The sequence below is a fragment of the Balaenoptera borealis genome, assembly GCF_965194805.1.
Source record: "Balaenoptera borealis genome assembly, chromosome: 17".
Taxonomy (NCBI): Eukaryota; Metazoa; Chordata; class Mammalia; order Artiodactyla; family Balaenopteridae; genus Balaenoptera; species Balaenoptera borealis.
The window spans coordinates 34,782,347-34,798,283 of NC_138876.1; the positions used below are offsets into that span (position 1 = coordinate 34,782,347).

Sequence of the window (15,937 nt, forward strand, 5' to 3'; positions counted from 1 at the left end):
CAGCGGGAAGCCTACGTTCGTGTGGCGGCCGCCAGCCGCCACTCACCGGTCCTCTTGCTTTCTAGGAAAACTCTCCCTGGAAGAGTTCATCCGAGGGGCCAAGAGCGACCCGTCCATAGTGCGCCTCCTTCAGTGCGACCCCAGCAGCGCCGGCCACTTCTGAGCCGGAAGCCCCACCAACTGTAGAGCTGCTTGTGTTCCCTTTGGAGTTTCCTTTTTAACAAAAAAAAAATTTTTTTTTTTGCCAAACAATATTGACGGTGATGCTGTTCCCCGTGTGGTCGGATGCACCTCCCTCCGTGCCGCCTGCAGCTTCTTTTGTCGTGGACGCTTCGTGGGAATGTCTAGAGCCCCCCGCGCTTGTGGAGAGCATGAACAGTGCTGCCGTGCACAGACTTTGTGGTGTTCATTGTTCCGACGATTTTTCATCGTTATTATTATTACCTTTCCTTTGATTCGAAAGTCTGTGTTCTAAAACTGAAGACTGGGGGAGGCAAGAGAAGAGAAGAGAAAACAATCCAGTCCAGTGATTGTATTGCAAGCTTGAGGGCCCTGTTTGGAAAACAAAATTCCCCACCTGGGTCTGGAGTAACACATGCCCTAGGGGTGATGGCACCAGATGCTCGATTTCCCAGGGACCAGGAATCCTCCGGGCCAGGCTATTAAAGGGGCCTGCGGGATTCCCGCCTGGAGGCCCACCCCATCCTCTTCCCCAGCAGGCTTTAGTTTCTAAGCTGTGAACATTTCAAGGTAAATTCATAGAGGAGAGGAAAAAGATGGCTCAGCTATTTCTTCCCAGGTTTACACTAGTTGAGCTAAGATGAGTTTCTCTGGAAATTAAACACAAATGGTAATTTATATTTCAAAACCAGACCCATCTTGTTGCCTATTGTAGTTTAAAAAAAAAAAAAAAGATTGCTGTATATAAAATACTGGGTATTGCAGATGAAATTAAGTGTTTTGCCTTGTTTAAATGAAATGCATGTTTAGTGAGCACTAATACAATCTTATTACAGGAGACTGTTTTCGGTAGCTTGTTGTGAAGTAAGCCAGCTATAATGAATGTCTATGTCTTATTTTAAAGTCATATCCGTCTTTGCACAAATGCACCAATCAACAGGTATATTTTATATATTCCAGAAGAGTACAAAGTAACCATGACCAGAGCCCAACCTTAATTTTGAATGCTTTTCCAGTGGTAGTGCCTCGGGAATAGAAGTGGGGCAAGTTTGAGTGGGATGTGTCAACTGGAGCACCAGAAGGTTCATATTTATTAGAGATGTGGGTTTGCCCACCCAGCCCAGCAGCCCATTGACAGTCCTGGATCAGAGGTGCGGTGCTTTTCTGAGCAGATAATATTCTGTAGCTGTTCCCACCCCCACCCCAAATAGCATAAATTCTCGGGACTGCCCAATGCTTCAATCCACAGGTATGGTTAGGAAGCCATGGCTGGAATGTTGACTTTTCCATGCCTCTAGCGGCCCTGAAAAGAGTCAGAGGTTGGGCATCGTCTGGTTCATCTTGAAGAAGGCATAGGCAAGTGTGTCTGTGATTTCCAAGGCCCACCCTGGGGAACCCAAAAGGATCTTGCATCATCGTGTTCTCTGAATGCAAATTTCTATTTACAGAAGTGACAATACAAATTTGAGTTGCTGTTTGGTCTGATGACCTCATACATCCTAATTTGAATTGAAAGGTAAGAGTACAAGTTGCTGGTCACAGGTAAGTCATATTTTCACAAGCAGTAGGCATGGGGAAGTCCAAACACTCAAGGATGTAGACGGGGAGATCCTGCCCCAAGAGAAGGCAGAGAGGTCTCCTTGGCTGCAGCCAAGCTACTTCCTGTAGACCATGAACCACAGAAAGATAAACTTATAACCATGAGGAAAATGATACTGAACCCATTCTAACCTCTAGATTCCTGTGTATTACTCGATTCCATTTAAACTGATAGTAACAATCTGAATTTGTATGGTTGACCAAAACGAACCAACTTGGCAGGGTGAAATTTTGAGACCTGGACTCAGTAAAATAATCTCCGTCTTCCTCTGAGTGTCAGGTTTTTTTTATAGTGGTTCTATACTGTGAGACTTGCTGAGTCCCTCCATTGGCCAAGTGGTAAAATCTGGTTTTGAAAACTAGGGAATTAACCTAAGACGCGGCGTGCACAGTGGCAAGGGGACCCAGCACCTCTATAGGTGATGTTCAGGAGCTGCCTCCCACTTTCTCCTGCTCTTGATTGAAGAGCTAATTCCTCCTTTAGTTCTCCTTAGATGGCGGAGTCAGTTAATGTTGGGGAAAGCCCGCCTGGGCTCTGTCCTCAGTCATGACATCTTACTGAGCCAGACTCACTCCGTTCCCTAGAACCTAGAGCTGGAGTGAGAAGCAGTGGAGAGTGTCTCCAGCTGTTAAGAAAACAAAGCAGTCGCACGGCTGATGAATGCTGGCACGCCCGGGATGGACGGAAAATTGTCCTTGTCCTTGCCTGCCATTGACCCTGTCTGTATTTTCTTGAGGGTTGTTTTCTCATTCTCCTCCTTCCCAGGAAGGCCTTTGTATGTCTGATCCAATGCACTCAAGTGTGGCCAAGGGACTCGGCAGCACCCAGAAGGCTGAATGCCTAAAAGCTTATGTCACTCCTGTGCTGGGCTGTTCATTGCCATTGCTGTGTTGAGGGGCCTCTGGAAACGGAGTCTGTTCTGTCTGAAATCAGGCCAGCCTGTGATGTTCAAGGGACTGGAATAAAGTGGCTTACGACTTGAAGGATGATGCAGAGTGGTCCGACTGTTCGTATCCTTGTTTAGGGTGGGGAAGGGGTGTTGAGGGCGCAGTCCCATCCCATTGATATGCCCTGGGGGCACTTTCCACAAGTGAATTTAGTAGTTTATGAATCCCTCCCCGTGGCGTGGGTCCTATATCAGTTGACTTTTGTGTTACTCTAGCTTGGCATTCGAGAATGTTGCTGATTTAATATGATGGTCTGGGACATGAGGTTTCCGTGCCTAAACTCCTGCTCCAGCTGAATCTGTGCCCGAGTGAGGGCCCAGATGCTGTGCTGGCCACCTCCTGGGTGTGCTTTCTGCTCTACAGGCACAAGGAAGCAGGGTTTGTGAAAGCGGGGATGAGAGGGTCTGCTGGACCCAAAGCCCTGTCCGAAAGCATCCTTGGTCTACATGTGGGCTAACTTACTTCCCTCTGCTCATGGCCTTCACTTTCGTACCTCCTCTCCTTCCTCACAACTGGAGCTATAAATTCTAGTCTCAACATTCGGTGCACCGGAAGGAGAAACTGAGGCAACTTCCTCTTCAGTGGGAAATTAACATCCCCCTCTCCCCTCTCGCGGCCTCTCAGGCTGGAGAAGAGTCTATAGGAAAACTGACATGATACAGAGCCCATGGCCTCAAAGCCAATTCAGATCAAGGTGCTTGCTGCTGCTGTCCTTGGCCTTGCCTCCAGCACAGAGGCCGTGAATGTAGGAAAAAGGGGCTGAATGTCAGCTTTGGTAGGTGTCTCATGGGCCAACCAGACCTCATGTAGGAGCTGAGTTGGCCTGGAGGGGAGTCTTTTTGTACCTCACAGTTTCTCTCTGTAGACCAGCAATGGCCCTGATGTCCATGAGAACTGAGCATGAGTAATGCCATGTCACTCATGGCAGTGATGGTGAGGAGGTGGCTGGGACCCTCCAACCTGATCAGGAGCCTTCACTCGCACACCTGTTGGAGGTGAACCTGTTAATTTCCAGCACATTTGCAAGCCTGAGGCTCCTATTTTCAGGGTACTGTCCCAACCCAGCTCTGGACACCCTGACAGCCTAGTTCGGGCATGGGTTGGTGGGGGTGGCATAGGCCAGATGAGGAAGAATCTGCCTGTTTTCTCAGTCAAGGCAGGGGGAGATCACGCTAGCTCCCTTTGGAAGAAATGGAGATGCTTCATGCAGGCCTTTCTTATCTTTGTCAGGAGTATGCTTTCACTTTCCTGAAATTATCTGTTTGTTTTTTTTTTAAGGTGGCTGAAGAAATGAAAGAAAATTGAGCCCTGTATTTTCCAAGGCAGTAGCGTATCAGTCAAATCCACCTAAAATAGAAAGATTGTTGCAGAGTGCAAAGATGTCCACACCAAGGGTCTAACCAATGGGATATTCATTTCAAATAGATTTCTCTACACTTGAATGATGACCACATGTCCAGGACTTAGATAGGTCTTGAGCATTTGCTGCCCTGGGTGTTGTTAATGTGCCATTGACCCTCAGAGATACAGGGGCTCAGACACTCGAGTTGGCAGCCTTCCTAAAGTGAGATTAGCGTTTGGTGACCTCTCATCACATTGTGAAAGTCTAAGGGTAAGAGGGGATTGTATGCCTTAGGACTGGGGTGACTGCTGAGCCCTGACTCTCCCAGAGTGAACCCCTATCCCGGTGCTGACGATGCCAGGCTGTTATCACTGGGCACATCGCAGCCTCTGAGGATGGACTGCATCTAATGTGCCTCTTATTCCCCAGCACTGGGCACGACGCCCGGACCATAGTCACTGAGCTGAGCTGGCATAGCGATGAAGGCAAGAGCTGGTACTGGAGCCTGTGGCCCTGACAGCTTTACCTACCCGGAGTCCCAGTATAGGGAGGTGGTGGGGGGGGGGTTGGCACACATGGGGAGCAGAGTTCACAGCAGAACTATGGCTGCCACGGGTCAAGGGAGGACTGCCTCAGGGGAGATGTGGAGACCGGTGCATGTCCGGCAGGACCTCCTCGGGCCTGTGGGGAACACATTCAGACCTCCTGCTGCGACTGCGGAACACGGATCGTGGCAATGGGCCTTTGGCCCATTTCTAATCCCAGGATCTCTCCGGAAGCCTCCTCAACAAGCACTTCTCCTGACCTCCTCTTTGCCGCCCACTGGTCCAGGCACGGAGGCTGCTGAGGATGCCAAGGGGGTCAAAGCTGGTCAGAGAAAGCTTTCCCTAGGCAAATTTTTAGCCAAGATTTGAAAGCTGTGGACATGGACAGACAGAGAGGTGGAAGAACATAGAAGCGCTACTTGTTTGGAACAGAGAGGCTCTCGGGAGCTAATCGTGGAGGATGGCTGAAGGAGTGTGCGTGGCCACTGAGGAAATGCCGAGAAATACTGGGATTTGAGCTGACAGATACTAGCGAGGCTGTGGGTTCCAGGGCAAGAGACTGTCATGATGAGGCTGGCGTTTCAGCCACGTGGTTTTAGTCTCTGTGGAGAGGTGGGTGAGGATGAACTAAGGGACGGGAAAGCTCTCGTGGTACACTGAAGTGGTGGTGAGGGAGCTGGGACTGAGGAAGGCAAATGCAGATGGACAGAGCCTACTTCCTGCCCTGGGAACGGGAAGAATAGCCACGCTGGTGGCCTGTCGTGGTCACACCAAAGGCCTCGTGATGTCTTCAGCCCTCTTCTCATTTAACCTTGGGGTTGGGCACAACAAAGCAGCCAGAAGAGGAAATGTCTGCTATGTTGGAGCCCAGGACCTGAGGTGCCCAAGGGGAGCCTAGAGCCTTCCCCGCTCACACAGAGGCTTCTTTCCAGTCAGGCAAAGAGCCCCAATACCAACCTCATGGAAAACACCGGACATTCGAGTGTTAGGAATATTTATTTTTTTCTTCTTAAAAATGTACAAAAAATAAAATAACTGTATTTATAGTTTATAGATTCCCCCTCTCCCATTTACAAAACTATTAAGTTACATTTGCCTTTGTTTTTTGTTTTTTTTTTTAACACGAGAGCAAATTGTCCATCTAGCAGTCTTCCTTGCTTGTCTTTAAGAAAGGGCTGTTCATAGAATTTGGCACAAGCCCTCTGCTTCTGTTGCATTTGCATAATTTTAAATAAGGAAAATAAATGTTTGATTCAGTTCATGCTTCTTAAGTTTCTGGGCTGGGACGTGCCTTAGTCTTTTAGGATCCAATTCCAAGATGACACCCGACTGCATTTTTCTGTTGGACCCAATTTCTAAACACCCATAAAGTCTAAGCAATTTGGGTAAGTATAAGAAAAACACTTGTTTCACATGTCCCTTGTCTTATATGGATTTTTTTTTTTTTAAAGCTTATTTATTAAGGGACAGAAAAAGAAGAGGAGGCAAGTTTTCCTATCTCTCTGGAGTGTTTTTTCTTGGACAATTTTGCTCATCAAAGCTCTGCTCATATACATAGTGAAGGCCACATCGAAGCTAAGCCATGGGCACACCGGGAACGCAGAGGGGACGTGGTAAGATGGGGACAGATCAAATGAGAGGGGACACTGCACCACCCTTTGCTGGCACTGACCTCATATGCTTTGTTCTGGCAGTGGTCACCGCGATCATTGCCCAGGGACCTGGGACAAAGGCAAAAGCCTCTCTGATTCATCTTCTGCCTAGGGCAGGATCAGCCAACATATTTTTCCCCAAAGGCTGGAGAGAGAAGGCTAGGTAACCCGTGTCAGATTGCCAAAGATTTTCTCTTTTTCCTACTCTGGAGTGCTGTGCCCCGGCCCAATAGTATTCGCCATTACGTCTGCCGATCATGTCTGAAACCGCCCCTCAGGCAAGGAGCACGGGAGGCGCATTGTACATCATGCACTCCCAACAATGAGCCCCATTAGTACCCAGGAGGGTCCCCCAGATGCCGGTCCGGGGCATGGCAGTCACAGAGTGGAGGAGGAGGCGACAGACTGGAGCAGAGGTGAATCCAGGATGTAACCTTTGGCACCACAGAGAGGGGTAATGTGTCCAGAAGACACAGAAAGGTGCCTCCTCACCACACCCAGAGATCTTCCTAGGCTCCGCACCTGCCCGCCATTCCATTCAAATCCTCTGCAGCCTCCAGGACAAACAGCTGGGCTGGAAGCAGCCCTCCCATCTGGCTCTGGGCCTCAGGGGCAGTGGGGTGGGAGGGCAGGGAGCCCTGGAAGAGAAAGCCCCCAGGTAAGACATCAAAGTGCTTTACAGACAAATGGGTCCTTACGGAGAACCTGTCCTAGACCTGGGACCTTGGGTGGAGGGTTTGCTGGCTAGTAAAAAGCTAGTGCTTCAACCCGCAAAGGTGAGCACAGACCCTAGACCACGTTCCTGTCCCCTCAAAGAGAACTGTGGCCTGGACGGTCCATGACGTCGTGATCGTTTGGGGAAGCGTTTCTTTTCATCTGCCAGGGCACCCAGCAGGAGGGCAAACCTTCTCTCTCCGTCTTCCTCTGGACGCTGCTTTCCGAAGGGCCAGGGCTCTTGGGGCATTCTCGCTCGCTCCCTCCACATCCAGCAGCTGGGAGCAGAGGCGGCGGAGCCCCGGGAGGCCGCTGTGGCCTGGAGACCCAGAGCTGAACTGTCGGCCTCGCTCTCGGGACCGCAGTTGGGCTTTAAGGGGGCCACTGTGATGAAGGGCGTGCTTGTAAACTGCGAGGCACTCACGGTGGCCAGGATCCTCACGATAGCCAAGGAGTTCTGCAGGGGGCCCAAGAGACGGGGCCCTGGTGGCAACCCCCCTGCCGTCTCTCCAGAAAGTTCAGGCGGTGCCGACACCAAAGCGGGAGGAGCTGGGGCCTCAGACAATCTGACCTTTGCCACGAGACAGCTCAGAGGGAGAGTCAGGCAAAGCGCATCGCCGTGAGATAAACTCAGTGGCCTCCGGGGCGGGCAGTGCCCATGGAGAGGGAACAGGGCGCCCTCTGCGGACAGGGACCGAGGCCCCGCGCGTGCCCACGGGAGTGGCCGTCTCGGCGCCCACTGCAGTCACCCGACACCCCGAAGGCCACTTCCCTCGCCCAGCGCGTCTCCTGAACAGCACAGAGGCAGAAGCCTCTTGGAGAAAGCAGGGTCTCCAGGTAGGTGCCTCCCCCGGCCAGTGGCAGTAAACATGCCCACATACCACAGGTAGAATATATTATTGCCATATTATAAACACTATGTACACGGGTAGCCGGGCACACCTTCTAGGTTACTTACTAATTACACAGTGGCTGAATGTCTTCCTGTACATGGCCTGGTGGCCACTCGCTGGGAACCCCTGGGGGTATTGGCGAGATGACCGTCCCAGAGCAGCCTGAAGGTTTCTAACCAGGAAGGGGCGTCCACCTGTCCCCTGACCTCTGATGAAGGAAACGGCTCATTCTGTCCGTCCGCTCAGGAGACGTGAGGCAGTGAGACGGCAGGGGCGAGCATCCTCAGGCCCTTCGGGATGAATGGATTGAAGGGGAGGGCTCTGGACGGTGGCACCGGGAGCCAGCAGTGACCTGCAGAGCCCTGGCGGGCCTGGGCCCCGGGCTCCGGAGAAAGGTGGACAATAAATAAGGATCCAACAGGCGCAAGGCCCTTTCCCGAGGGGCTCGGGCTGCGGCTCCGCGGCAGGAGCCAGTGGGTGGACCAAACGCACGGACCAAACACGGGGCTTTGGGCCTCGGCCCGCTCCCCGGCGCAGTCGTGTAACAGCAGTTGTGAGATGGGCGAGGGGGGTCTGCAGGGCCCGGGCTTCCGGCTCCCCCGGGGAGAAAGGCCCTGAGGACTGCTGCCCGGAGCAGGGCTCAGATCTCCATGAGCGTGACCTTGAAGCCTTCCAGCACGCTCTCCATGTTGAGGATGAAGGTGTCCTCGTTCGAGTAGTGCTCGATGATGTTGTCGTCCATGTTCACCAGGATGCTGCCGGGGACGGGGGAACAGAGAGGCCGTGACCAAGGCGCTCGGTGCCAGGGCGGGCTCCAGGCTGGGGGCTCCCTCAGCCGTGCTTTTGCAAGGGAGGCCAGGAAGGGGTGGGGAGGGGGGGTGGAGGGGAGAGGAGACAGGCAGGGAGAGAGGCTTCCACTCTGCAGCGGCCCCCAAACTGGCCCCCACAAGCCACTCTGAGGAAAGCAAAACCTCGATTTCTCAGAACTAACTCCTTATGAAACAGGATTTCAGAGCTCATTCAACCCAAACCTTTTGCTTTCTAGATTGGTAAACTACAGCCCAGAAGTTAACAGAGCCTGAAATCACAGAGTTAGCTATTGACAGGGCCAGGTCCCCGAACTATTTTCATTAAACCATATAGCCTCCTGAAAATGCATTTTAAAAAAGTATTCCACACTTAGGAGAAGAGGAAAATAAACAAGAGCTACAGGTACCCTTCCTCAAGCATGTAGTGTGTTCCAGTGTTTTGGAGACCTTGTGTTCAGTCCTCAGGGCAACCTTGAAGGCAGGTGCGATCATCACCACGTTGCAAATGAGAAACCTGAGCTCAGCAAGGTGAGATCGTGTCCCCAAGTTCACTCAGCTGGTTCACGGCTGAGCTAGGTTTTGAAACTGGCTTTGCCTCACTCTGAAGTTCATACTTTTACCACATGTGACCTACTCCTTGGTTAACCATCTGGGTTGGGTTTGGTTTTAAGAAAACCAACAACTTCCAGGGCCTGTCTATGATTTAGAAGTCCTTGAACCAATCGCCTTCTCTGAAGTCAGACAGATCTTGGTTTGAGAACTGACTCATTTTACAGCTATGTGTCATCAGGCAAGTTGTTTAGCCTTTCCGCAAAAATAAGAATAACAACCCTGCTTTAGACGGTTGTTGTTAGGATTAAAGTATTTAGCGCAGGGCCTGAGACAGGGCTCAGTGGAAGTGAAATGTTACCATCGGCATGTGCATCGACACTGAGGGTTTCTGCTCAACGTGAGACCTTGAGACACCGCTCAAATCTCACCAGCGAAGGAATACACTCAGCCTCCTGCACTGACCTTGGAAAGAACTGTAACATGCAGTTTCGTGAGCTTTTCAACCAGGGCTCAAGTGGAAAGGGTTTCCTGCTTGGCTCCAAATTAACCGAGAGACCGCATCACTCAAAAAGCCTGAGTATCCCAGATAATCAATTTCCTTTATGAAAGAGGCCCAAAGAAGAGTTTAAAGACCTATTTTCTGCTTTTTGTAAGAAAATAGCTCCAGAAGCTGACTCTAATGGAGACCCTCTCCTGGCACTAAATCCAGCTCCATGGCAACTAAACTTGGAGCCTCATACACAGGAGGCCCTGGGAGGGCTGGAGACAGCAGATGTGCGAGCTAAACACTAGGGCTTTGGGGCCACGGACCTGGGTTAAATCTGCGCCTCACCTACTGAACATGAGACTTTGGGCAAGTTGCTTAGCCTCCATCAGCAATAAATTATGGATAAGAATCTACCTGAGTGGTGAGGAATAATAGAACAATACACATAAAGCACTTAGCAGGGGGCCCAGAACCTACTGATCACCAGATAAATGAGAGCTGTTGTTCTTAACAGAACAAGCAGGTCCAGTAATCATTTCGATCATTATGTTAGTAATGACCTCAGAAGAATCCCCTATGCCCTGAATCCTTTGTATTCCTACTGTACTGCCCTGAAACCAGCCCCAAGAGCAGCACGTGATTCCCTATAAACTCTGCTCTCTGCATAAGGGTGACCTTGCCACTCTCCCCAGGGCCACTCTCACCACTTCCAGACCCCTCTATTCTACCCACTAATCCTGTCATTGGAGGGGGGCATCTCAGCTGACATCATGACAATGCACTCTCACCCCCCGCTCTCTCTCATTAAAGGTCTTCAAAATCCGTGGCACATGTAAGCCGCTCAGCACGCCTTTGGAAGGATGACAAATTTTTATAAAAGGCAGACAACAGAACTAACAAAAGACGGGCACCATCTTGTTTTTTTTTAAAGGCACTGTATAGACATACCTGATTGGGAAATCAATTTAAGTTCAGTTTCTTTCTTACCCTTTTTTGCTTTTCTTGTAAAGCTTTGTTATCTTTTCCACGGGCAGCCCGTATTTCTCAGATATCTGCAACCAATAACAAAAAGGCAGATGAGTGTGGAAGGGGAGCCAAGCAGAGACGAGAGAAAATTCCAACTTCACCGTCCTGGAAAGGTTTCTGGGTGCCAGTGGCCTTCACTCATGAGTCAGACTCTCAAAAAGGCTCATTTGTAAGGCTCTCCCTTTGGACAAACCATAAATCAGTCAACAAAAAATTCATCCACAAGAGAATTTAATATATGATGAAGGTGTCATTTCAGGTCAGTCAGAAAAAAATGGACCTTAATCATGATGTTGGATTAAATAGGTAGCCATATAGAAAAAAATTAACAAGTCAGATCCCTTCTCCACGACTTCCATCAAAATAAATATCACCAAAGATTTACAGGGAAAAGATGAAACCATGCAAGAAGAAACCATGAATCAATTCTTTGTATAGATATCATCTTTAAGTAAGGAAGATGCCAAGCAAGCTATGAAACCTGAAGAAAAAAGGCCAAAACGTTGATAAAGCAGCATAAAATGAAAAATACCAGTTTAGGCAAAACCACCCAAAAAGCTGAGGACGAACAATACACTGGGAAACATTTTTGCAGCACAAATGACAGACATGGAACTTTCTTAAGTTAGAAAGAACACCTCCAAATTAAAAAAAAAGGACTAACATGCTCCCTTTGGCAGCACATATACTAAAATTGGAACAATACAGAGAAGATGAGCATGGACCCTGCACATGTATGGCGTGCAAGTTCGTGAATCGGTCCATATTCTTTAACACAAATGAACGTATTTACAAAACAGAAACAGACTCAAACAGACATAGAAAACAAACTTATGGTTACCAAAGGGGAAAGGGGGGAGGGAGGGATAAATTAGGATTAACACATTGCTGTATATAAAATAGATAATCAATAGGACCTACTGTATAGCACAGGGAACTATATTGAATACCTTATAATAACCTATAATGGAAAATAATCTGAAAAAATATATACATATAACTGAATCACTTTGCTGTACACCTGAAACTAACATAATATTGTAAATCAACCATGCTTCAATTAAAAGAAAGGAAAAGACTAACAATTCAATGGGAAAAGGAAGAAAACAACATAAAGAAGTAATTCACAGAAAAAATACAATAGGACAATAAGCAAATAAAAAAATCCACCACCTCACTAATAATTTAAAACTTCAAATTAAAACAACAGCAGGATACTACCTTTAATCTATGAGACTAACAAAAACTGAAAAATTGATAATACAGTACCAGCCAAAGGATAAGAAACAGCAACTCTCATAGCCCATAGATAGGAGAGCAACAAGCTCAACCTTTTTGGAGGGAAATTTGGCAGAAGCTATTGAAATTTAAAAGGCATATATCTTTTGACCCAAATAGTCCACATCTAGTAATCTGGTGTACAGAAATACACTCAGATGTATGCAAAGCTCTTCAAAGCATCACTGTTCATAACACAGAAAACTGTATATAACAAACATTCATTAAGCACATTTTGATATTTGCACAGTTGAAAACCACGCCGTCATGCAATCATTAAAAGAAATGCAGGACGCCTATAGGAAAAAAATGTCCTTAACACACTAAGTGAAAAAACACAAATTGCAAAACACTGTATATAGTGTGATCCCACTTGTATTTTTTTAAAAATATATGTGTAAGTAAATAGAAAATATCTGAAAGACCCACCAATCTATTAACAGTGGCTACCCTGGAAGAATGGACAGAAACAAGGAGATTCTTTTTCTTTTCACGTTGTACAATTCTGTACTATTTATTTTTACAGTAACCATGATTCAGTTTTATAAATATAAAACTATAAATATAAAGTAGTATAATAATAGTTTAGAGATGGATTCTAGAGACACCTACCCAAAATGCTTTTTCTCTCCCAAATCCAATCCACCCACCTCTTGTGAGCCGAGTGGCTGGCAGGGCTCACAAACAGGGCAGGTGAGGTTTGGGACTTGGACTACTGGTCAGTCTAGCAGGGGCTAGGAAAAGAAGCCAAAGAGCCCTGGGACAAAGGTGGGATAGCTTTGGCTCCTGGGAAGAGCTTATTCTCCAGAGAATCAGATTCCCACCCATCCATCCCTCACACTGCACAGGAAGAACTCCCACCCCCTCCCCCAAGCCCCAAAGGAGCAGAACAGGTGGGCCGAGGGCTGAGACAGCAAAGGTAGACTGGGAAACAAATGGCCTGCCTGTCGCACATCACTACTCCGTCACTGATGGAACTGCCTCACAGCCATACTGGAGCCCAAATGAGCCCAGCACATAAAATAACACGGCCTGTGGGCAGCAAAGAAAATGGACAGAACTTATGTGGACGACATCCATGTGAACAGAACATAAAAGAGCACTTATAAAGACTGCTGTACAGCACACAAGTATAAAATTCTGATCTAAATATATGATTATTGAACTAAAAAATCTGTAAAGGTCAATAAATGAATCGAAGGCCAGGTGGTCGATTCAGCAAACCGATCGCGTTAGGAAAGATCAATTAGAAAAACCATTTCAAGTGCAGAGCAAAGACACATAGCATAGATGGAAATCATGAAGGGAAAAAAAGAGAGATCTGAAGAACAGAGACAGCCATACCTGATGTGACTATCCAAAGTCCCAGACAGAGAAAAAGGAGCAAATGGAGAAGAGGAAACAAACAAATAATAGAGGAAAGACCCATGTTTTTAGATAGGAGGGGTATCCTGAATCCCAGGAAGGATCAATGAGAAAAGACCCATGCATCTGGCCATTCTGAAAAGTGCCAGATCTCCAAGGGTAATGAAAATAAAACATCCTGGAATGTCCCAGACAGAAAGTACAAGTTACCAAAAAAAGAAAAGAAAAAGAATGAACCTGGCTTCAGTCTTCTCATCTGCAACACTAGAAACCAAACTGGAATAACCCCTACAGACTACTGAAAAAAGGGACTTTACCCCAAGAATTCTGTACACCAACAAGCTCTCCCTCACTTCTCAGGTTAAAGAATGGCATCTAAGAAATGCATTTCACCCAAATATCCCATTTGAGGAAAATACTCACAAAAGAACTCTAGCTTAACTGAATATGCATCAGAATAAAGACTTCAGCAAAAGAAGGGGGAAGAAAACAAGCAACCCAGTGTTGTGCCATAAATATATATATATACATATACACACACACACACTCACACATGAAGACAGACTATATATACTCTCTATATAACTATAGATCTATAGTTATATATGCATACATAATGTATATATATATATAGATAGATACATATGGTCCGTATATAGATATATAGAGTTATAGGTATGTATAACTACCTATATATAGTTAAATGGACTGGGAATGTGAAATAAGTGTTAAATAAGGATTCTTGAAGTAAAAAGAACATAATGGAAGGAAAAATCTAATTGTGTCCTAGAGAGAAAGTACTAAACAACAGTGACATCAAGAAGCGTGGAGTGTGTGGGAACAGCGTGGGGTAAACATTTCAGCGGACTCGTCCTAGTGAGCGGAGGAGGGGAGGAGAGGGGAGAAATGAAGGCTCTAAAGGTCTTTTCTCACCTGGGGGTGGTGGGAGCTAGAGAGTAGTGGTGTGGAAGACAGTTGGAAATTTATCTTCAAATCACAGAGCAATAAGGAGAAGAGACTGAAACAATTTAGGGAAAGTAAAGAATAACTTTCAAGAAAAGATGAGAAACAGTGACTTAATCGAACTGCAAAGCTAAAGAGAAAGAGGAAACTACAAAGTAAAATAAATAAAAACCAAAACATTTATCGTTGTGAGTTGCTTGGCCTGCAAGCGTTGGGTTTTGAACTTTGGTTGGTGTCATTTGGAACTTCTTTTTAAAATGAAATGGAAAAATAAAGTGTGTTCCTTTGTCTACTCAACATCAGCAAGTTCATATCTCTTAGTCCCCCTTTTCTGAAAGAGAGGTGAATCTGATTCTTGGATCTTCTCTTTTCAGGGGTTTGACTCCCAGTTTTTCCCAAAGCATGAACTCATATACCTCAGCTCACAGATCAGTGGATAACAGTCAGGAAATCTGCATAAATCTGCATATCTGCTGGGAGTAGCGGCAGCAGCCAGCATTCACTGAGTGCTTACTAAGTGCTTAGCGTATCAGCACAGGGAGTTCTGCACCTATTAACTCGCTCAATTCTCGCATCATTGCAACAGAATAGGTGTTTTTATGAGACCTGTTTCTCGGGCAAGGAAACTCAGGCTTAACACTCATGAAGTAATCAGGGTCCCTCAGCTAGGAAGTGGCAGAAACAGGATTTAAAAGGTAACAGTCCGGCGGTCTGGTTTCAGATTCTAAGCTCATAGAGAAAAGGGGCATATGTTGGGCCTGTTTGGAGCAGGGCTCATGGACCCCATCCACTACCAAGAAGCAACTGGCAAAGTTGACACGGGCATCAGGCTGCCGAGGGCAACAGTCTCCAGGAGGGCAAAGTCCTGCCCTCTGTGCAGTTGTCAAAGGCAAAGGCAGAGGCAGCTGGATAAAATGCCACCCTAACACGGCGTCCTCTGCCTCCATGCCAGGCAAGGAAGTGGGCTTTGCCAAATCCAGAAGCCTGGAAAGAAGTGAGACCGTGCAGGATAGCATGTGGAGGAAGCTGGCCATCTGTCGGGAGGTTACGGAAGGAATCCTTCTGCCCAGGAGCTGGATGGTGTCACCACAACACTCCCCTTCCGCGTGCGTGGCAAGCACGTGCTTTGTGATAGTTCTCAGAGCGGGGGCATTAGGACTGCTTGGTTTTTTCTTTGTGTTTTTCAAGTCGTCTGAACTGCTCGTATATGTCCATCATTTTTAAAAGCTCATGATCAATATTTTTTTTTCTGTATTTGTCATCTTTTTTTTTTTTTATCTCTATGGTTAGCTTTTTTTTTTTTTTTTTTAATGGCTGTGTTGGGTCTTCGTTTCTGTGTGCGGGCTTTCTCTAGTTGCGGCAAGTGGGGGCCACTCTTCATCGCGGTGCGCGGGCCTCTCACTATCGCGGCCTCTCTTGTTGCGGAGCACAGGCTCCAGACGCGCAGGCTCAGTAATTGTGGCTCACGGGCCCAGTTGCTCTGTGGCATGTGGGATCTTCCCAGACCAGGGCTCGAACCCGTGTCCCCTGCATTGGCAGGCAGATTCTCAACCACTGCGCCTCCAGGGGAGCCCCATGATCAAT

General features: G+C 47.5%; 2 protein-coding genes across 13 annotated transcripts in view; one reads left to right on the top strand and one right to left on the bottom strand.

The window, feature by feature from the left end:
• The window catches only part of NCALD (neurocalcin delta), a 435,622-nt gene extending 432,859 nt beyond the window's left edge, over nt 1-2,763 (top strand). For all 9 annotated transcript variants that reach the window (XM_082364492.1, XM_082364495.1, XM_082364490.1 and 6 more), the window contains one exon: nt 66-2,763. In XM_082364492.1, coding sequence (XP_082220618.1) covers nt 66-163 — 98 coding nt within the window. In that variant the 3' untranslated portion in view covers nt 164-2,763. The remainder of the gene's footprint in view (nt 1-65) is intronic.
• A 2,828-nt stretch (nt 2,764-5,591) lies between these two features.
• GRHL2 (grainyhead like transcription factor 2) overlaps nt 5,592-15,937 on the bottom strand; it is a 141,128-nt gene continuing 130,782 nt past the window's right edge. For all 4 annotated transcript variants that reach the window (XM_082364331.1, XM_082364329.1, XM_082364328.1 and 1 more), the window contains exons 15-16: nt 10,709-10,773; nt 5,592-8,628 (exon numbers count right to left, since the gene is read on the bottom strand). In XM_082364331.1, coding sequence (XP_082220457.1) covers nt 8,514-8,628; nt 10,709-10,773 — 180 coding nt within the window. In that variant the 3' untranslated portion in view covers nt 5,592-8,513. The remainder of the gene's footprint in view (nt 8,629-10,708; nt 10,774-15,937) is intronic.